This window comes from Oenanthe melanoleuca, chromosome Z, assembly GCF_029582105.1.
Source record: "Oenanthe melanoleuca isolate GR-GAL-2019-014 chromosome Z, OMel1.0, whole genome shotgun sequence".
Taxonomy (NCBI): Eukaryota; Metazoa; Chordata; class Aves; order Passeriformes; family Muscicapidae; genus Oenanthe; species Oenanthe melanoleuca.
The window spans coordinates 68,900,059-68,922,992 of NC_079362.1; the positions used below are offsets into that span (position 1 = coordinate 68,900,059).

The window sequence follows — 22,934 nt, forward strand, 5'->3', positions numbered from 1 at the left end:
TTGCTGCACTGCTGGGTATCCGGGCTGTCCCTGGTGATGTTGGAGTGAGCTTGTCTTCCTGGGAATGCTGGTGCTGTGGCAGCTGATGCTCCTGTCTCCTTTGTTTCCCTTTTCTAGGGTGGATCTGGCCAACGCAACCAACCCAGCACCATGCAGCAAAAGTCTCAGGCTACCAAAACCGCCTATGGCACTTCTCCATACTGGACAAACTAAATCCGAAACCGGGGAGGGGGGAGAGAATGAAAGGAGAGGAGGAAGAAGGAAAAAAAAAAACCACAAAAGAAAAGAGAAAAAGAAAATAAAAGCCGAAGCCCATTCTTGGAATTAGTAGGAAAAGTAACTGCTCAGCCAAACATCTGTGCAGGGAGAACTGCAGCCAGCCAGCCATCCTCTGTGTGACTCGCCTGCTTCCTCTTTGAGTTTCTGTTATATGTAATATATTTATGTATGTATTTGTAAATGTAATAGAGCCTAAATGTGGTTTTCTGCATCTTGCACCCTGTTTTATTTTCTTTGTAGGAAAACTAATTATTCATTTTCCATCTGCACCAGGGCATCCTTCTTGGTTTTGTAACTCTATCAGACAAACTGTGCCCTTTTTTTTGGAGCTGGAGCCTATTTATTTAATGCAGTTCTAAATTCAGACAAATAAGGAGACTTCCCTTCCAAAAACCTGAATCAAAATGGGTCCTGTTGGTTTGATTTAACCCCCGACCCCCAATATAGGTGTTATTTTAGAGGGGGAAAATAAAAGAAAGAAATAAAGAAGTATTTTGGGCCTTCCCCTTTCTTTCATTTCCTCCCTTCTGCCCTCTTGCTGTGGAAGACAAGCTGTTGAGGGCAGTTTCATCACTGTGGCCTTGAGCTGCAGTCTCAACTTCTAATTTTTCAATTTTTCAATAATAATAATAATAAAAAAAAAGGACAGGGTTCTATTTTTTGTTTGTGCAGGGGTTTTTTGTTGGTGGTGTTTTTCTCTAGCAAGAGACTTTGGATGGCTCAGTGTGTCCTGGAACCTCCTTTGCATCATTAGAGGCAAGAACTATGTAGCAGTTTCTTAAATAAAAGTATAAGCTGTGTCTTGTACCTCTTTTTGCCCTGAGCCACCTTCCCAGGAAAGCCAGAGCTACTGGATGGAAACTGCATCTCTCCCTCCCCACTTTTTTTAAAACAAAGACCTTGGAGGCAGCTCCTGGTCCTTCTTGTCCTGCACCAGTGCAGTGAATATTCTAGGAGTTTCATTTCTTTATAAGCCTTTCCTCCACCTAATAAAGATCTGAGCATATATACCCATTGGCATTTGTTTGCATTTTCAAAGGCTCCAGGAGCAGTTTTACAGCCTGTCCCTTTCCACACCTGCTCCTGCAGCAGCAGCCAAGCTGGGAGGGTAAGAGCAGCAGGTGGGTTTGACAGCAGTGATTTCACTTGTGTGCTGAGAGCTCTCAGGCACCCACAGCAGGGATGGGGTCCAGGGCTGCCCCCTCCCTCCTGCCTGTTCTGCCTTTGGTGTCTCCTGGGGTGGTGCTCTGAGTCCCTGTGCACAGCTGGGATTGGTAAGGACAGAGCACAGCTGCAGCTCTGCCTTCTCTGGCTTTGCCCATGAGGTCCGTGGGCTCCACTGGGAGGAAGGACAGGAGTGTGAGCAGCTCCTGAGGGAAGACTGCACCAGACTTACTCTTCAGATCATCCTGTCCCTTTGCAGAGGAGGTGGGTAAATGTGACGCACACAACAGGCAAGGGGCTTTTTTTCTTTCAGTATCTACAAGAAAAAAATGAAGTCTGTTTCTACCCTGAGAACTATTTTTCTTTCCCTGTTACCAGCTCTGGATCCTGTGAGACCCAGTTGTCAACCTGGCTTCCCCCAGCCTCCAAGCAGCACAAGAACTACACTGGCATTCCTCTGCCCTGGCTCAGGTTTTGACACTGGTTGTACTCATACAGCTGCTCCAAGCCCTTGGCAGCTGCTGCCCCACTGCTGCTGGCTTTGGGGCTTGAATGTCAAGGAGGGTAAAAATATTTTTTCAGGCTGGGGCCCATCAGCTTGTACAAGACTGCCTCAGCAGCTGAGCCCTCACAGCAGCAGCACCTCATTTACCTGCTTCGAAACACAGACTTCCCCAGAGCTGCCTTCGCTTTCTTGAGGTCTTGTTTATAGACACCCAGTGCTGCCCAGCAGGTGTCACAGTCCAGAGCAGCTGGAGCTGGGGAAAGGCAACACGGCAGAGATGGTGCCAGCCCCTAACAGCCCCTGAGCCTCAGGTTCCACCCGTTCCCAGCTGCTCTGGGGTCCTGCCTGCAGGCAGAGTGTTGCCTTCAGCCACAGGCAGGCTCCTCTTCTCTCTTTGTGAGAGTCAACAAAATGTTTCTCTCTTCCCCTACATTGTCACTTCGCCAGGACTTGCCTGCAGCAATTTCCTCTCGAAGCCCTGATCCCCTGATGGCAGAGGTGAGATTGGCCAGCTGCTCTTGGCCACCAAGGAAAGAAGGGAAAAACCCCTCTTGGCAGCTCCCATGCTTACCCAGGGCAGGGTGGGCTGGAGCCCTTGCCCTGCCTGCTGGAGGAAACAGCTGCTGGCAGTTCTGGGCAGCCCAGTGCTGGAGGGTCAGGCAGGAGACACAAGCAGGCCAGATCCCAGGCAGCACGATCCTCCCGGGCCCTTTCCGTAATGTAGAGAGTGCTTTGGGAAGGTCGCTCCAAAATGACATCCCCCTTCCTCCAGCTCAGCTGTGCAGCAGAAGCACTTGGGCCCCAGCCACATTTGACTCAGCAGTTGCTGTGCTGCCATCAATACCAAGTGCAGCTAGTGCAACTCCCTGACACTTGTCCTGCTAATTTTAGCTCAACTGCAGCAACCGGGGCTCGGCAAATGCCCTGCTCCCTCCTGAGCCTACAGGGAACAGCACGGGACAGGCAGGGCTGGCAGCCATGACCTCAATTCCTCTGCCAAAGCTGCTCCCTGACCCAGCGGTCAAACTCCTCCCGCACCCTGTCCGAGCCTTTCAGGAGCACCACCAGCAGCAGCTCTAGCCCGAGTTCTGCCTCCCTGTGCAGTCACATGAATCCACAAAACACCTTCTCACAGGTCTACCCCTTCCTGACTTAGGAGGACTAAATACAACAGCAAAGGCCTTTTGCCAAAGTCATTCCTTTAAATCAGTTTGTTCTTTAGTCCTAGGTGCAGGCAGCTGTCAAACAGCAGCTTTATTTGCAATAAACTTAGAGATATTTGTGTATAAATATGTCTATTGACACCAGAGCAGCAATGAATTCATGAACAGCTGTTATTCAAAGCTTTGAGTAACCCATGCAATGCAACCAGCTCAAACATGGAGGTAACAGCACTGAGTTTTTTTCATTTCACATTTTTATTAGTAGACAGATGTGCAGAAAAGACAAAATATAACTACTGAAGGAGAAGACAACACAAAAATGCATCAGTTAATTCTTTCTGGTAAATTATACTGAAGAAAAAAAGGAAAAGATCTGGGAGTTCAGCTAAGAAAACTACTAAGAAATCTAGTGTACCCTGCTGGTTTCAGAATGGTTGAAAACTGCATTTGAAGGGTCATTTAGTTGCAAATGTAAACGCTAATATTGACTGAAACAGGAGAAAAGGGGTTAAGAAAAACCCAGAATACACAGAGCAGGTAAACATTTTTCTGCAATCTCTTAAATAGTTTCCAAAAAAAAATCCCCTCATACTTCAGTTGTATCTCAAAAAAAGGAAACCAGCAAGTCAACAAGCAATGACACTGCACAAGACAGTGGGGAAGAAAAATTAGTCTGGTTAATGTCGGAGCTCTCAAAAGAGGTTGCTTTTTTGTCATTAAAAAAGGGTAACAGAAGAGTCATAATAATGCATCTTACAACACCAAGCTTGGAAATACAAGTCACTGGAGAGTATACAGTGAAGACGGTCAAAAGTACAAGGGAAATCCTGAAAGATGCAGTATCCTTATTTCCAACCAAGTCATCTGCAAAGCCGGCGTTGCCACACTCTGCTCCACCCCCGACAGCCGCCTGAAAGCTGGAGGTTGGTGCCCTGCCCTGGCGTGGCCCCGAGCCCGGTCCTGCAGCCGGAGCACCGGGGCCCGTTCGCCAACCCTGGCGCTGCCCTCGCAGGGCTGGTGTGAAGCTGAGGTGCCCCACACTGTCACTAAACGCAGGGGAACCCCGCTGGAGGCTCCAAAACGCGGCCGGGGCTGAGTCAGTCCTTGCTGGAAACAGACTGACACCTCGGGAGGTGCAGCTGCCTTCCCAGTAACACGCAAGAAGGAGGGCAGGCGGCCGAGGGAGCGCCGGGCACACTGAATAGCCCCGGGCAGCCTTCACTGGGCTGTTCCTCCAAATCCCAGCCAAGCATTTTGGAAACACATCTGCCTCACTCACTTCACGCGGAGCCCCGAGGGCCTTCCTCTCCTCTCCTCTCCTCTCCTTTCCTTTCCTCTCTCCGTCTGGGCAGCACACTCGGAGCTCTTGCTCAGTCTCGCCTGCTCCTACCGAAGCACCCTCGAGGGACCCGCAGCCGGTGCCGAACCATGGAAAACCCTGAGATACAAGGAGTGGAGGCGCAGGTCTGGTGATGCCTCTGTACCTGTGGGGACCCAGCACCTCCGAGCTGCTCCCGGGCCTGCCAGGCCCGGCTGAGACCCAGGGACCACGCCAAAGGGGAACTCGGGACATGGCACACGGGCAAACACGAGCTCACCTCACAGGCGGGAGGGCCGAGGGCCTGAGGAACAGGGGTCTGAGACAGAACATGCAGGATCCCCCTGCCCTAGGTGGAGCACCCTAAGTTCTGCCAAGGACTCCCAAAAACATGCGGGAGAATGAGCTCTGGGCACCAGCTGAAGCACGCTGCTGCAGAGCCTGTGGAAACCTGCTGCTGTCCTGCTCTGTGCCCCAGGGAGAGCCCGGCACTGCCTGCAGCACACACAGCCCGGAGCCCCTGCTCCTGCAGCCGAGCCACTCCTGCCCACAGCTGACCTACACCAGCCACAGAAGGCAGCTCCAGCTGCACAGGGATGGGGCTGCGGGGAGCAAGGGCTGCAGCCAGCACGGGGCAGGAGGCTGCTGGTCTGTCGCACTGCCAAAAATGAGTCCAGCACAAATGGCGGACCGCTGGGCAGCAGGATGCACATCTGCTCTCCTCCCTCCACAGAGAGGGGCAGCAGATCGAACCAGAACAGCTAAACTAAACTTTTCCAACCCTATTCTAGCCTGAAGAAAAACTAAAAAAAAAAAAAAAACCTAAAAAAAAAAAAAAAAAAAAAAAAAGCAACCCAGGGCTCAGTTTTACAGATGTGAAGTGTTAAGTGTTTATTTTAGGGTTCATATCACAAGCCTTTTCCAGAGACAAAGCTGATTGTGCCCTCTGGGGCTCCAGGGACCAGCTATTTCCTAACTTATCAGGCTGAAAAGGAATACTGTACCTCTCAGTGACATCCCATCAAGCTCAACACACAGTAGCTTTACACTCTCCGCCCCACACCCTATAAAGGAAAAGCCACCACCACAAGGCTAAACGAATGTACACACGCTATTATTGTAAATGGAGCAGCTAAACCTTGGCAATTTGCTTCGTGGGGATTTTTTTTTTCTTCCCAGTAAATGCAGCACTTTGAGCTCCCAAAAACCCAGCTTCCAATGGGTTTGTTCCAGCTTTAAATACATTAAACATCTTAATGCAAGACTGTATTTCATTCAAGAATCTAAACACGAGCAAATCTGTTTTGCTGTGAGCATTTCGTAGAGAAGTGAAAAGGGGAGTTTCTTTTTTAAAAAGAAATTGTAATACAGTGATGAAAGGGTTAAGAATGCAAGAATTCAGACATTCTGTGGAGGGTCTCTAAGAGGTCCATAAAAAAGGAGCGAACAGATCCATACAACAGGAGACAGCAGGAGACAAAGTTTTGTGTTGGGTTTTTTTTTTGTTTTCTTTTTTTTTTTTTTTTTTTTTGACACCCCCCCTCCCCCCACTTTTTTGCTGGACTGCTGCTAGGTTACCGCTGCTCCCTTCTGGCCTGAGTCGGCAGGGCAGTACAGGGGCATAGAGGGAACAGGTCACGACTCCTCGTTGCCAGAATCATCATCATCGTAACAGTCGGCATCCTCCTCCTCCTCGTCTTCATCGTCAATGTCGTCATCATACAAGTCGTCGTAAAGCAAATCTGAACTGTTGTCATTGGAAGGCACTTTAGTTTTGATGCAGTACTCTGCCAGTGTAGTGGGGACCTTCACACCATCCTTCTCTGCCTCAGCTTTGGTAGCCAAAACCTGTTTCCTGTGGGGAGAAGGACAGCAGGAATGTGAGCAGGGCTGTGTGCCAGTGGTTCACTCCCCCACCCTCCCCCAGGCCCTGCCCAGCCCTGATAGCAGCTCAGGGGCAGGGGAGCTGAAGTTTGCAGGAAGTACCACGAGCAGCACTGGAAACAGATGTGGTTCCCGCAGCACCAGGCTAGGGAGCACACCAAGATTGTTTGCAGCACACACACTCTCAGCAACATGAAATCAGTTATTCCACAGGCTCTGCACTAGAGACCTGCCAGAGGCCAAAGCAAATTCCATTTGCTACTGTAGAGATGGTCAGGGATTTCCTAGGATGATTTATTGACTCTGCTGCTAACAACTCTCCCACAGAATGCTCAAAACTGCAATTCTTACAAGCCTTTGGCAGCTCTCAGCTCCCACTGGAGGGTCAGAGCAGCTGGGGCACATGGCAGCACCCCAGGAGACAGCCTGGGGCACATAGAAGCCAAGTGTTTCCCATCACCCTGGGGCAGGCTGGCTGCTGCATCCCAGCAGGGAGGAGCAGATGGCCGTCTGTCCCCTCACCCACCCACTGCCCATCAGTCTGCCATTCCCCATGTGGAGCGAGGGAGCTGGAGGATTCTCTGCATACAGAGAGCCCTGCTGACCCCATTCAGGGCCACATCCTGCCTGTCCAGCTGGCAGAGACAACACAGTTGTGGCCTCGTGCCAGCAGGCCAGCTGCAGGCTGGGCTGTTCCTCCACAGCAGCCCTGGCCCACACTCACATCATCCCCCTACAGCTCTGACTAGCCATGGGCTTCTCCAAGGGCAGCACTGAGCACTACCTCCAGCTCTTCCAACCCAGCTCTGCAAGCCCTTGACAAATCCTGCTGATGCTCCTTTGAATCAGAGGGACAAGATTATGATTCATGCATGCATTAAGCACAGAAATTAGTAGGATGCAGTCAGTTTGCATCACATCACAAGCAACACAGGGCTCAAAGACAAGCAGGGACTGACTAGGATTTACTAGTAGCCAGGAGGTTTTGCAAAGCATCATGACAGATTAGTCTGAAACAAGAACAATGCAAAGAAAGCCAGCCTAGTCCTCCTGCCCCAGAAGTTTGCACTGCTTCTGTGCGCTGAAAATTCTGGAGGGATCTGAAGCATGGACTTTGAATAAGACACTGAAATTAATTTCCAAATTAAATTCTGCTGCAATAAGCTGGTTTCAGCAAATTCTGGAAGCAGCCTGTTTGATAGGATTCAAAGTGGAAGGCTGGTAGCCCAGCATCACAAGTGGCAAAGCTTACCTTATGATTTCGGCGTACTCCTTGTCTTTTCCTTTACTGTCCCTCCATTTCCTGAACATGACTGATGCATCCACATTGGCTGGGGAGAATGTGTTGGGCTCATTAAGCAAAGAGATTACACTCAGTAAGATAGTCCTGAAAGAGGCAACCACAACAGCAGAGTCAGAGCTAACACATTCATAGATTCTAGATGTCCACAACTTCCTTAGGCATTGCACCATAACCTTGTTTGAAGCCAAGTCTTAAGCCTTGGACAGTTTTTTAAACAAGAGCAGGTATTTATGAACCTCAGACCCTGAGGTGATACAACACAAACCTCATATGACTACAGACCATTGTGTCCATGCACATGCTTAGGACAGGGCAGTATGCAAAGCTACCATCAGACTGGAATTCAGCTTGTTTGCACTATGCACAGACGGTGTGGGGCTGGAAATCCACACTGTGAGCTGTTCCTGGTGGCTCCAGCAGAAAGCCAGGCTGTTTGCCTGCCCTGCACAGGGAGAAGGACCACTATGGCCCAAGGGCAGCAGAAAAGGCTGAACTACTTTTCCATACCCTGCCAGGTGGTGGGGGGCTGAGGTCGGCGCAGGACTCTCCTCAGCTTGTGCCCCACTCAGACTGCAGCAGCAGCTCTCGAGGGGAAGACAGTGTAGATGTTTTCAGTGACCAGGCAAGGTGCCAGGGCCCAGCTGCTGGTACTCAGTAGAGCAGCATGAGCCAGTCACATAACCTCTGGCAGGCAGGCAGACAGGGATTTCTAGCCAGGTACCCTTCTCTGCTGGCATTTACCAGCTACAGACACCATCCTCTTGCCTAGAGCCTTCTCCTGCAGTTCCTAGAACCCTATGCACTTGAGAGATGTAGGCTTTGCTGCTCACACCATGGCCCAAGCAGCACAAACACCCACACCCAGCCACTGGCTGTAGTTACTACAACAGCAAGTGGAAGGGACAAAAAAGAGACAGGGAATAGTTCTTGAAACAGAGCATTACCTAACAGCCACACTGCAGACCTTGATTAAAGGAGACTAGGAGCCACAGTTGTGTTTGCACTGATTCAGAGGCATGTTCAGAGCACATCTACCAGATCATGTATCTGGCTACAATTCCAGGAAATGCTTGGTCATTTGGACTTTGAGTATCCTGGAAGGTTTTGAAAATAAACACTTGTATCTGAACAGACTGTTCAGAACGGCTATCAAGAGACTCTTATACAAATAATTTTCTAAATTATATAATTCTGTACGAAAAGAGAACAGCAGCTCTGGAAGAAATTGTCTCATTGGACTGGAATGATGGGCATAAGAGATTATTTTCTCCTTCATCACAAGAATTCATTTAAGAGCCTTAGATTCTCTGCAAACAAGCCAAGATGTCAGCTCCAGCAACATGCAGCAGCTTTCATGTAGAGCAGATGAAGTATAGGGAAAGCAGAGGACAGGAATCCATGTCAGGATTTAGCATCTGCTCTACCACATTTCCATCAACAGTGAGATGCCAATTTTCCAGACACTAAAGTCACTGCAAAGCTCTTCAAACACACCAAGACAACTATATCAGAAGTGAAGCTCTCTGAGCTCTTCATTCCCGTCCAGCACATTAGATCAGCACCATCACTGCTGATATTTTTAAGTGCTGGACAGCGTCCTCCACCTCAAACCCAGTTGCCATGAACAAGGTATAGAAAGAAAGTCATCCCATCTGACAGGATTAAAACCACTAAAGAAAGTTCAACTACATGGGACTGAAAACCTCAGCACCAGACACAAACTCCATGGGCTGGATTAGTCTGAGTCTCTGGGATATTGTCAGGGATCTGTCTTCCCTTCAGACAAGGTTGCTGTAGCATGGAAGAGCAGCCAGCAGAGGCTCAAGGAAACAGAGCTGTTAAGGACCTTTTTTTCTCATGTATCAACATAAGAAGGCTCAGAGACAGACTAATTTCATCCCAAAGAGACATGATGTAGATTGCTGGTACTCCCAACCAGCACATCCTATTATGCTCCTTGTTGAAAAAGGATTTTTTTTTTAAATTCCAGCTGCTACTGTAGCCTCTCAGTGCACCTCCTGAGGTAGGTATAGATTGGTCCAAGTGCATTTTTGCCCTCTGGTATAAAGTTAAAAGTTTTAGCCTAGGCTGCACTGACAGTCATGTTACTGCATCAAACTGTTTGTGGAATCTGCCCAAATATTAGGCAGCAAAATAAATCCAAGAAAAAAGGGAATCCTCAAGAAACAAAGCAATAGGCAGACAGCATGTCACCTATCTGCAGGAGATACAGATGTCCCAGCACCTGGAATACTGTGCTGAGTCCTGGCCTTTGCAGTTCAAAGGCAAGGACACAGGGGAGATGCGGAGAAGGACAACTAAAATGAGCAGAGAGCCTCAACCCCGAGCCTTGCCACCACTCACTCAGCTTCATGGGACACAGGAAGCAGTATTCTGTGCCAAACAGATCAGAGCTTCATTCCTTCACATCTTGCTGGGTTTTGCTTTATTTACTTATGCTTGCATCACCTACCTCCTAGAGATGGGAAAGTACATACTGATTGTGTTTAAAAAGGCAAATGAGCCTCCTTGACACCCTTAGAGGTAGAAGCACTGGTGAACATTCACAGTTGAAGAATGAATTTTCCCCTTCAGACACTTCAACCCTGCTCATCTGTGGGCAAACAGTCAACACTTGGCAAGATTTACAAAATTAACAGCTGAGAAGCATCTACCTCCTGTACCTTCAGCCCCTCTGCCTCTTCTCTAACACTTGAGAGATTTCCTGATCCAGATGGGACCCCAGCAGGATGTGCTTCTGCTGGCACTCAGCCCAACTGGCAATGGTGGTAGCAGGCTAGAAGTGAAGGATCAGTTTTACTTTCATTCACTGATACATTCAGTTGCTGAGGAATGTTTTGAACTGTCACCCTTAAGCCCAAGATATTTCAAGAGCATTAGCACCAGAAACTGACTGTGGTAAGAGAGAGCAGAAATTAGAGCACCATGAGGAGTTCCATGTCAATCTCTAGGGTTGAATATAATGAAATACTCAAAATGTATGTGTGATATGTAATTAATGCTCAAGGCTGTTTCCTAACTGTGAGTTAAGGCTTGTCTCCTAGTTGATTCTTTATTTGACAGTGCCTTGTAATAAGAAGGAAATTCAGCTGCTGTTACAAAAACACGGGCAGGTTAGGCCTTCAATGCCTCTGGTACTTAGCGATCCATTGTATTTTTGGCAGGAAGATAACGACCAGCTGCTCCCAACACCACTCAGTAGGACAGGAGACCGACAAACAATGGAAGGTAAACAAAACACAGAACTCTGCAAAGCTGCTTCTACTGGTCAGAATACTCAAAAACACCCTGTACTGGGTTTGCAGGGCCAAGCTTTGGTAGCTAGAGGGCTACAAGGGTGGCTCCTGTGAGAAGCTGCCAGAAGCTTCCTCTATGTCCAGCAGAACCTGGCAGCTCCAAAGACAGATGTGCCACTGGTCAAGGTTGGGCCAATTGGAAGGGTGGTAATGTCTCTGTGGTAACATACTTAACAAGAAAAAAGTTTCAATTGTCCAGAAAAGTCCAGAGAAGAGTGGAGTGAGGACATGTGAGAGGAACAGCCCTGGAGACACTCAAGTCAGTGCAGAAGGAGGGGAAGGAGCTGCTCCAGGTATTGCAGCAGAGACTCCCCTGCAGCCTGTGGTCAAGATAGTGGTGAGGCAGCCGTGCCCCTGCAACACAGGGAGGGCACAGAATCTCTATCCACCTGCAGCTCCTGGGGGAGCACAGGCTGGAGCAGAGAGAGGTATGCCTGAGAGGAGGCTGTGATCCTGTGGAAGACCATGGAGAGAATAGCTCTCACTGGAGCAGCCTGTCCTTGAAGGACTGCACCCTGTGGAAGTGTGATCCATGCTGCAGCAGTCTGGGGAAGATTACTGCCTGAGGGGTGGACTCATGTTGGCAGAGTTGATGCAGAGCTGGCCCACTGTGGAAGGGACCCCATGGTGAGCAGGCGAACACTCATCCTTAGCAGCACAAGAAACAATGTGTGATGAACTGACTGTAACACTGCTAGGGGAGGAGGAAGATCTGGGAAGGAGGGAGAGGTGGAGGGAAGGTGTTAGTGCAGGGTAAGACCTTAAAGATTTAGTTAGTAATAAGTTTAATTAATATCTCTAATTCTAGCCTGTTTTTTCCATGGTGTTCAGTAAGTGATCTCTCCTGGTCCTTATCTGCTGCAGAAGAACATCAGAACAATGAACAGGGAGGTAAGGCTGCAAAGATTGGAATAGCTCAGGAAGACTAAGGGATGAGCTATTTCTAGCCCCAGGCCACTTCAGGACATCTAGGAAGGGATGCACAGATGGGCTCATGATTGAGAGGTGGACCTGGCCACAGAGGCCATCACACAAGTTATCCACAAATGTGAAACATGCTGCCATCAAGTGAGCCACACAGGTGAAATATCCCTGGAACAGAGAGTGGTGGCTGGGTTTCTAGTATGGTGAGGCCTTGCAAATAGATTACATTGGGCCATTGCCACAAACATGCCAAGGCAAGAGTTACATACTCACTATCACAAAGGCAACAACTGGCTGGAAACATACCCAGTGAACCATGATACTGCTTGGAACATGATCTCAGAACTTGGGAGACATTTTGTGGTGACATGGTACCCTGGAAGGAACTGAAACAGGCAATTGGACTAATTTTCAAAATAACCTCATGAATTCTTGGGCAAAGAAACATTGAGCAAATATATCACATCTTTTAGCACCTACAAGCCTCTGGAAAGACTAAGAAATGCTGAAGACTCTTAAAAGCTTTAGGTAATGGGACATGGAAGCACTCGGATGCAAATTTCACGGAAGCCACTCAGCTGGTCAATGCCAGGGGACCTGCTAATTGCATTGCTCCTGCCCAAATTAAGCCCACATACTGTGAGAGGAGGTAAGGTCCCTGCACTAAACACAGGAAAGTGGCTGGAGAAGTCAGTGTGGATTTCTCCTCCCATGAGAAAAGGCAAACCCATTTGTGGGTTTGCTTTACCCAAGGACCTGGGTGTACTTGGTGGGTAATGTGGAAGGATGGGGAGACCTGGTATGTAGCTCAGATATTTAACCTTGGGGGAAAAACCAATCTGTGTGAATTTTATGTTGTAGGAAGTAAAAGAGCAGGAATGACATGACCTGACAAAGAATGAATTTTATGAGGAGCAAGGTGAATGTGATGATGTAAGCCAGGCTGGTGCCCAGTGATCAAGTGTGGTGCTTCTATCTTGACCACCTATCCTGATGGAGTAGAGCACAAGTCATAGATCTGGAGGAGGAGAGGAAGCCATGAAACAGGAGAATAGTATCTATCTGTGAAAGGCCAGGTTAATAAAAATGTGTTTGGTACAGAGATGGTTCAAGGATGTAGTTTGGGTTTTATGTGAGGGTAAGAAGGGATTCCAGTAATGAGAAATAAGTACAGTGGAACAGTTGGAAGATATATAAATTATGTGGGACCTAAACATGACACAAATAGTGTGGAATAAAGAGTGGAGATTGTATTGAGTCTGGCTGAGCTATAGCTCATTTTCCCTTAACAGCCCTCAATGCTTTCCTTCCATTCATAGTTAGAAAGGTGTTGATAACACACAAGTGTTTTGGCTACTGCTGAGCAGTGCTGGCACAGCATCAGCACTGTCTCTAACATTCCCCACTCCCCCACCAAGGGGCTGAGAGGTAGCAAGATCCTAGGATGGGACACCACCAGGCCAGCTGGTCGAAATTAACCAAAAGGGATACTCCATACCATGTAACACCAGCTCAGATATGAAAGCTAAGTGAGAGAGGAGCAACGGGAGACATTTGTTATACTACAATGTCTGCCTTTTGGAGCAACCACTATGCGTGCTGAAGCCCTGCTTCCCTGGGAAAGAGGCTGAACATTGCTCACCAACGATAAGTGGAGATTTTTTCCCCCCCCCGCCCTTTGCTTATGTGCACACAAGCTTTTGCTATTGCTTTAGTAAACTGCCTTATCTCAATCTGCAAGTTGTTTTCTGTGTTATTTTTTTCTCCCCTGTTCCACTGGGAAGGGGAGTAATAGAGCAGTTTCGTGGGCACCTAGAACCTATTACACATACTTTTCTGCTAGTGGTACTTTGAAGAAGATAACAGTGACTAAGAAAGGCTTCAACATTTCATGTAATTTGCTTTCAGAGTATGAAACCCTGTGAACAGGACAGAAGACTCTACATTGCCAGCTCAGTACTAAGACACAGCAGTCCAGTATGTTCAGATGGACTGGTAATCTGGTCCCACTTAATTCAAGCCCTAAACCCCACAAAACCTTAAATTCCCTCCCAAACCTCTCCCAACATAGGCCTTAGGTCTTTCAGAGATGACAGGCCTTTGAGGTCACCACTGAACAACATATTCACAGTTACCTGACATTTTGGGTAGGATTCCACCTCTCTGATGGCAGCTCTCCACTTTGCGGGTCATCTACAGGTGGGTGAAGAATTGAAATACATACATCTCCATTCTGCAAGACAGAAAAAACACTGAGAATAGCTTGACTGGAGGCTGAGGCCTGATGACTCAAATCCACCACTCTGGCTGTTTTTGAGAAGTTTAACCCTGTTGAAATGAACACCCAAGTGCTAGTAAAAACCAACAATGGTTGTAAATGGTTCTGAATTCTTCCTGGATTTACTTTATCCCCAAGGGCTAGCCTGCAAACTGGCAAAATGAATATCAAATACGAAATCAAGAGGTTTAAAGAATGTACTGAAGTAAGCAAAAATAATAATAATAATAATATAACATAAAACTAAATTGGTCTCCAGATATCAAGTACTACTGTCACAGTGACAGTAAGCTTTAATCACAGGAGACCCAAAGTAGGGTTAAAGAAAATTTGTTTTCCCACTGGTAGCTTAAGGAAATTTTAGAATTTAAGGGTTAATCACCATCTACTAACTCAGGTATGAAAACATTACATCTCCCAGGACACAAGGATATTGAACAGATGGTGTAGAGCAGGCTTACACAGCTCCCCTAGGACACAGCTGTTACAATATACCAGATGAAAAAGTAGGAGACGCTCTCTGAAGGTTTCACAGAAAATCCCTTCCAGCATGCAAGATGAAGAATATTCTGGCAGCGAATGGAAGCCACATAATCCTCAATATGTTTCTACTCATCAGTGTTATGGCCTGAATATAGATTTAAAGCTTCGTAATACCTATTTAAGAAAGCTGTCAACCCAATTCTCCATCAGCAACAGAACTGACACAATTGCTTTACAGGAGTGCTGGAGAAATATCCACTCCAGCTGACATCCCCCATTGAGGGAGACTCCAGGGACTCATGTGGTACCAATGCTACTACAGGATGGGGTGAAGGTGCAGGTGAGGCCTGAGGCCAACCAGCAGATATAAGCTTCTCCAGGTCCCATGGGCTTTGCTCTCCCTTGCAGCCAGCTGTGGGATGAATCACAAGTTCCTAGAGGCAGCACCACACCTTCAGCAGGCACAGTCCCAGCTCATGCTGTCCCTTGTCACCCTGGTCCAGGGCACAGGCTGATGACAGGATCAGCTCTGCTCAGGATTCCAGGCTGGCAGCCTTCCACACACCTGGTCTCATGTCCTTCCAACACTGCTTGTGCACACAGCAGGGCTGCTCACAGCAACAGCATCTGTGCCTTTGAACCCAAGCCAGTGATCACAGCTACAGATAGCAGCAACTCACCTGAGGGGTTGTGATCCATATCCAGATCAGTGATGCACTATTCCTGCCAGGTATGCTAATCTAGCAGACCCCTGTTACTTTGAAGCAGGTTTTAGTCAAGAACACAGCCAGGCAGCACCTGGAGCTGCTGAATTCTAAAGCACATACTTTTGTTGCTGGAACAGTTTGCTTTAAGAAAGGCAGTTTCCCTTTTAGGACCCCAACAGGCTTGTGAAATCTTGGAATTTTTTCAGTATCATTTCAAGTACAGTTAGCTACACTAATATTAGATTATGGTCAGTCTACCCTGCTTTTACTAATAATTTCCACTAGGTTTTCCTTTAACCTCTCCTGGGAGAATGCAATGCTAGTGGCCCAGAGGAAGTATCTCAGTACTTGTTAGTGAAGCAATCAGGCCAGCAGCATATGGACAAGCGGATATCTGGCAAAATGAAGATAGAGGGAAGCAATGATGTGAGAAGTTTTCATCTTGCCACAATCAGTGCTACATATTTGAAAACTGCACTGCCTTAAAAGTCTGAAAGGACAAAGGTATAATGGGACCTGATGAGGCTAGCACAAGGTTCTATGAATCAGGACAGTCAGGGGGCAAGCTTTTTCCTACATGCATTATTGAAAGACATAAACAAGGAGAATGGGGTAGTCATCTGCCATTGAGAAATATCCTACACTTCTATCAGGACTGAGAACTGTTATGTCATAAAAATAAAGAGCTAGTGAATACAGTTTTACCAAAGTTCAATTAGATGATCCAAGTAAAATGGAGATAGAAAAAAAAAAAATCACATTGCTCAAGTCTCATTGCTCAGAGCTGGAATGTCAGCCCCTTCATCTGGTCCTATCAGCAGATTCTGTAAACTGCTACTTTCTTCCATCTTCCTTGCACTAAGAGGGTTTTTTCTATCCCTCTCCTTTTGAAAAACCCTCAAAAACTTTGTTGAGATAGTCTCAGTTTCATTTGGAGTTATCCCAGTGCCTCATCTTAACTGCTTAAATGTTGTTTCCAAAACAGCCTGCAAGCTGCTTCAGATTTCCTCAGCTAAAAGTACTGCTACGAACACAAAGCACAAAGGTGACAGTTCAAGTATTTGAAGAGCAAATCCAAAATACACCCGTCAAGTTTTGGGTTAGCTCCTACAGCCTTCAGCGTTTCTAGTAAATTTTTCATCTTTCTCACCAGGACTGGAAGAAGTCCTTTCCAAGGCTTGGTTTTGTACATTTCATTTTGGTAACCACTTGCCACTCACTTCCTGCATGAGGATTTCCAGATTCAGAATCAATACCCACAGTATGGGTCTGCAATTATCTGAAGATTTCAAAGTTGCCTTTATTTATAGATCAAAATTCCATGTAACTGAAATGGAGCCTTAAAGACAAACACTATCCTTGGCTACACGAAAGATCCTGTGCCAAGTATCAAACACACATCAAAAAGCTGTCAGATAATGGATTTGAGGATGTCCCCGGACTTAGGGCAATCCCCTGGATCAGTCAATAATTAAAGCTTGTCATTATTCTGTTCTGCACTGAAGTTTGGCAAGGTTTCTAGCCATTTATTACTAAGCCTTCATTATTTGAGGCACACCCATTCCAAGCTGGGGATTCAGTAGCAAGAACTTATCAGAAAGGGCTTTCCAAGCCCAAGCCATCAACTGAAGCCTTCATTTATTCACAGGATTGAAGAGAATGACATTGCTGTTTTCAGGTGGGTTAAAAGGAAGCCTGCCAAACCTCTCATAAGAAAAACTATGATAAGGTGAGAGACCTGCACCAACAGGAACATTTTGAAATCCTTTAGCTCCCAAAACTATAGAACCAGTGCTCCTTAGCAGGCTGACATTCTTCTAGGATACCCAAAGGTTCAGCTAGGATTTGGCTGATCTCCACTAAAAGTCAAGTTTTGAATCAAAACAGGCCTTCAGCCTTCAAAAACAGCTCTATGGAACTAGATGATATTGAACCAATTGCCTCTATATAGAATCATTCATCTTCTGGACGTGCTGTGTGTTCTATTGTAATCCAATTGCTGAAAGTCCACAGCCTTGGCTACCCTTTGAAAGAAACCCATGTACTGTGTTTAAGGAAGCAGAAAGCTTTCTTACATACTCCAGAAAAAGCTATTAAAAAATATCTTACCTCATAAATGTTGGGGTGCCACATTTTGGTCAGGAATCTGAAGGTAGGTGGTGAATATGGATAGTCGATAGGAAATTTAATATGAGCCTGAAAAAAAGTAGAATATTTTAGCTATGAAACAGAAAAAAAAAAAAGACCAACAAACAACAACTACAGTGAAAAGATTGGAAAAAAAATTAATTACTAAATTGGTAATTTTATAAACCAGTGCCTAAGCGGCCCCACAGTATAACTCTGTGGAATTTCTTATGAGCAAAGAAGTAACTGAACAAGAAAAATCAAAACACCTGGGCTAGTAATGCTCAGTAAACAAGCCAAAATGCATTTACCATGTCCTAATTCAAGAAGCACTATTAAACAGCTGTTATTAAACAGGGAAAAATATACTGGAAGAGTTTTAACTGGAGAGAGCAAACTAAAAAAATGTTTACTAAGCTGAATAGACCTGTTTTATATTTGCCTATACAAATATTTAAAATTACCCTTCCTATGATGGAAAAAAGTTGTTACATAACTTGTTCTAGCTATTTTGCCTTTCTTTGAAAGTTAAGCTGGTCCATCAACCTGTGTTTCCAATACTACATGATTTGCCCACACATTTTTGAAGTCTTAGTATCATCCATGTCTGTTTAATAAATCAGTGCACCTCGACGAATATTGATGGGCAATGACAGCAAACATCATGCAGTTGGTCAACAATCATCTGTAGGGCACGACTCTGGTTGAGTCAGCTGTGGCAAGGCTGCAGAGATCCTAGCACTGGAAATTAACTTCTCTGTGCTGTCCTGCTGTTCACAGCGGCCTGAATATGGACTGATCAAGCATCCAAAATATTTCTCTCTGGAAGGTGGACTTGCACGTTGTTTGCTGCACTGTGGAACATAAGCCCTTTCCTCGGAACTGCTCAACTCACCAAAAAGTTCTACTGCCAGCCCAGCAAGGGATCTCCAGAGAAGCATCTTCTGGTCCCTCAAACACAGCCAGGCTCATTTGCAACTGAGAATTCAAGAAGAGATCCCAAAAGCAAGATTCAGATTTATCCTGGTTTGAGACAAATTTAGGAGGAAACCTAGTCACCCTAGAACAACAGGGTAAGAGCAGAATTCCAGGTCACTCTCTTTCACTTAAGTACCTACCATGCCATCAACAAGAGAAACTTTGCAATGTTTTATTCCATAGTACACAGAAGCAGACAACCAAACAAATGGATTACAGAACTGTTAGGTACTTGGCTACAGTTTTACTTAGCAGCACATGCTTTACAACCCAAATTTTGCACTCTGAGATCAGAGTGGCAGGTAGAGAAGAAAAGAAAGTTTTCCATTCACCTTTATGAAAAGAAATTCACCAGCTCACATGGCCTTATGGTCTAGAGATGCTTACTCATGACTGTATGTGGGCATGTTACAGCAGCACTGAGTCCTTGCCCCGCAGTCATTTGTTACAGCACACTCACAGCCAAGAGATTTACGATACACTTAAACAATCCCACAGTTTAACGCCAGTTGCATGAATGGCATTGCTCCAAGAGCAGTGAGAGAATGACTCTTGTCACCACACACTGCTGAAGCAAGGGCATGCACTGAGAGTAGAGCAGAGATCTACCCAGGGCAGGGCACATTCACTCCAGTTCAAGTGCTTGCATCATATAGCTGCAGACTCCTCCAGACACTGGTGTTTTCCCAAGAAAGCCCATTCCTGTGCTTACATACCATTTTGTGAGATCTAAGTCATAAAACAGCAAAAGGACCGAGATTAAAAATGCAAGAGACAAAAAACCACAGGGTTGAGCTACCTACAAAATGTCTTAGCAAAATCTGTCTTCTACACAGCCACAGCTGCCAGGTGACCAAAAAAAAACCACTGCACCAGCAGACTATCAGCACTGCCATGCTTATAACCCACAAAGATGCTCAAGGAGTGCTGGTCTCACTGCTCCCAGTAAAACCCCTCTGCTTTCAAATCATCTAATCCTGATGGGTTTGTCTCAAGACCACTCCAGAAGCTGAGCCTGAGGCACCAGTATGTCCCTGCATGCGATGCAGACTCATGCAGAAGCTGTAGATCCTGAAAGACTTTTCCAGATTTCTAAATCCTGTTTGAAAAACACAGCTCTTTATCAGAAAAGGACTACCTGCCTACAATGACTATCACTATAGAATGCAGTGTTGTGTTACATGAAGGATTGCTCTTGGAACAGAAAATGCAACTAGAGAAGTAAGAGAAATCTTTCCTTCCCACATGCAGGCAACTAAGAACCTAGCTTCCCTGTAACCTGTCACATATTTAGAGAAAGCAGTCACATTACATAGTGATCAGCTGTTTCTAAGTAGTCTGTAGCTCTTTAGCACATTCAGATTCTGTACTGGAACATAAAGCATAAGACTTCTCTACAAACCTAATTTTGAGAGTCAAAAAACAGAAACAGAAAACTGAATTACAGGCAGGGATCTTAAAAAAAAAAAAAAAAAAAAAAAAAAAAAAAAAAAGAGCACCACTGTTACGTCCCCACGGTGAGATCATCCAGAATTTGAAAGTGAAACCAAACATTTTTTCAGGCCATTGCAAACAGGTCTGAGAAAACTACCTCATCCCTTCTGCAAGAGAAACCATGGAAAGTTACGCAAGCCTACTCTGCTCTCACTGAATGCTATTTGAATTTCTGTGTGGGTTAAGCAAGCCAAGAATTTCCAAGACAAGCTGCAAGACTTCTTGCAAGGATGCAGCAGCAGCCACAATTACAGACCACTTTCTCCCCCACTGAAAGCCTGATTCTAAATATGTTAAAAAAAAAACCAAAAAACACAAAAGTCGAATTAAGCAATAAACCTAATTTAAAATAGAGTTCCCCTACAATTACACTGACACAAGCAAAAATATCTGTTAAACTCAGTCAGGCTGCTAGGTACCAGAGAGTAGCAGAGTCTTCAGGCAGCTTGTTGTTAGCTCAGTTACAGCCACACAAACTAATTTAGGAGGACTAAAGATGCATCTCAGTTTCACCCTGCAAGTTCCAAAGAGTTACTACATTCACCATGTGCCTGACTCCTCAAACTGAGCTTAAAGCAGAACAGAAATAATCCTATTATGGTGCCGATTTTAGCCAGCTGCATGCCATGGCTCCCTGACACTACTGAACATACTCAACAGCCAAGAAGGTGAAGACCAGTCACCAATGAATCCATTCCTCCCTTCCCCAGTTTGTAATTAGTCATGCTTATAGTCCCTAGAAAAGTAATAAATTCTTCTAAATAGTCCGGTGTGGCAGAAGATACAGCCCTTTACAGACATTTACAGCTGTCACAATAACTTCAACTTCCAAAGTACACCATAGCACATATTTTAAGAATATTGCTACCAGCATAGTCACTTTGTTTCCTATTTTACTGCTCTTCTGTATCTTCAACAGACACTGCACTTCGGGTTTGTTAATCTTAAGTTGGATAAGACAAAAGAACAGGTTCTGCTATGTATGCCAGAAAAATACACAGTCTCACTAGATCTTGTGTGACTGAAAATATAAGCCTAATAATTCTGCCAACTACAGAATTATTCTCTGATTCAGTCAGTAGGAAATAACTACTACAGCAACTTTGTTTCTTGAAATCTTGTCACACACTTATACTCGGTCGCAACTACTCAAGCACTCCAGGCTTGGAGCAGAGGCTGGAAAGCTGCCTGTCAGGAGAGGACCATGGGGAGCTGGATCACAGTGGCTGAACATGAGCCAGTATGTGCCAAGTGGCCAAGAGGATTGTGGTCTGGATCAGAAATAGCATGGCCAGTGGGACTAACACAGGCAGGTCTCCCTCCTAGCCTCAGTCCTTGCTCTAGCTGTAAATGACATTTCAGGAGTCTGACACTGATTTTTTTTACACCTATCTCAAGCTGACAAAACTGGGATCCCTGATTTTTAGGCAGAAAGGGAAGGAATGCTGAATCCATCCTACCTGACCAGTGCAGACAGGCCATGAAAGAAGTGCACATATTGCCTGAAAAGCCACCAGGATCACAACTGATCTAAGGATAACAAGGAATACCAGCAGCTTTTTTATAGCAGCCAGCATAAATTGTAGCTGCTTGGTGTTCCTGGAAGTGCCATTTAGAGATAATTTTTATTTCAAAACATCGCAAGCTTAATCCCAGCCCTTCCAAAATTCTGCATTAGTAAGGGCAAGAGCCTTTAGCAAATTGTATTTAAGATCAGGTAAAAAGGAAGTGGTTTGAGTTTTTAAACTATTTTGCTGCTATTTGTAATTATCTGCTACAGCGAGCCCACAGTTAAGCTCCTATTGACTCTGTGATGGTACCAGCAAGGTCTCTTACAGATCACCCACCTGCCCTGGCAGATTCGCAGACAGCACAAGGACTCCTCACTTTCCTTCTGAAGGGGCAGAACCAGGCTCCCCACTGTGCTCCTGCTGACTGCTCCACACATTGAGCATGCAAGAAAGGTGAGAAAGGAACTACAGGCCAACAGGTTAAGTGTTTGTATCTAATCCCATAAAATGCCCTTTCCTGCTTCTGGTGCATCACACATTTACACAACTCATTTAATGGAATCTCCTCTTCCACATTAAGCCTGGATTAGTGCATGCAGTACTAAACACTATGTGCTGGAAAGCATGTTCAATAGAGGTCAGCAGTCAGTACCAGCAGCCAGTTTCTCACATCAGTGAGGTTTAAAGCACCTCAGTATCATCCAGCTCACAACATGTAAAACAACATTATAGCCAGTCCCACTACACTGTCAACTATTTGATAAAGTAAAAGTATTTTAGATCCATTTAGGACTTACGGCCTAAATAATTTCTTATGCCAGAGCTGGGTACTAGCCTGGTACTTTAAACCCAGCTATTGCTTCATTTTACAGCACTGCATCAGTGCTTATTGACATCTGCTGCGCTTTCAGAAATAGGAGTACATCTCTGATCCAAGATGTGTGACCAGGTCACTGAAGTCTTGTGAGTCCTGAAAATTCCCTTGGTGCTGCAGTGGCCACATGAACAGTAACAGCAGAAAACCCTTTATATCCCACATTACCTGCGCTGTTTCATAAGGAATTTAAATCACAAAGATCTGAATGTGAAGAATGAACTAGATCTCATAAGAATGATATGAAGCACCTAAACAAAAAGGCAAATAGAGCCAAAATTCAGCAGAGCAATGATGAGTCAAGAAATAAGGCTTGCTTACAAAATCAGAGACTGGTTTGACAGGCACCAGCCCATTCTTCCTTCACACTAAATCATATCTTGTATACATTTCCTAATTTAGTTATCTGGGGCACTACTAAATCTGTTGTTTTCAATGGAAGACTTCCTCTGGTACAAACTAGATTTTCTTTTACCAGAATTTCTTTTAACAGTAAGATGTTATTAAATATTTATCCGCAATATTATCTGCAATGTTCATACACGTGAGATTGTTGGCAAGTCATCCAACCCAGACCAAAGCAGGTAAAGGGGCAGATTAGAAGAGCACCCACCTACACTCAGCT

General features: G+C 45.6%; 2 protein-coding genes across 10 annotated transcripts in view; one reads left to right on the top strand and one right to left on the bottom strand.

Moving 5' to 3' along the window:
- UBAP2 (ubiquitin associated protein 2) overlaps nucleotides 1–495 on the top strand; it is a 162,807-nt gene extending 162,312 nt beyond the window's left edge. For all 9 annotated transcript variants that reach the window (XM_056514690.1, XM_056514687.1, XM_056514688.1 and 6 more), the window contains one exon: nucleotides 118–495. In XM_056514690.1, the coding sequence (XP_056370665.1) occupies nucleotides 118–213 (96 nt within the window). In that variant the 3' untranslated portion in view covers nucleotides 214–495. The remainder of the gene's footprint in view (nucleotides 1–117) is intronic.
- Nucleotides 496–5,290: 4,795 nt separating this feature from the next.
- UBE2R2 (ubiquitin conjugating enzyme E2 R2) overlaps nucleotides 5,291–22,934 on the bottom strand; it is a 51,757-nt gene continuing 34,113 nt past the window's right edge. The window contains exons 2-5 of the mRNA XM_056514202.1: nucleotides 17,435–17,521; nucleotides 13,993–14,090; nucleotides 7,566–7,700; nucleotides 5,291–6,284 (exon numbers count right to left, since the gene is read on the bottom strand). Of these exons, the coding sequence (XP_056370177.1) occupies nucleotides 6,065–6,284; nucleotides 7,566–7,700; nucleotides 13,993–14,090; nucleotides 17,435–17,521 (540 nt within the window). The 3' untranslated portion in view covers nucleotides 5,291–6,064. The remainder of the gene's footprint in view (nucleotides 6,285–7,565; nucleotides 7,701–13,992; nucleotides 14,091–17,434; nucleotides 17,522–22,934) is intronic.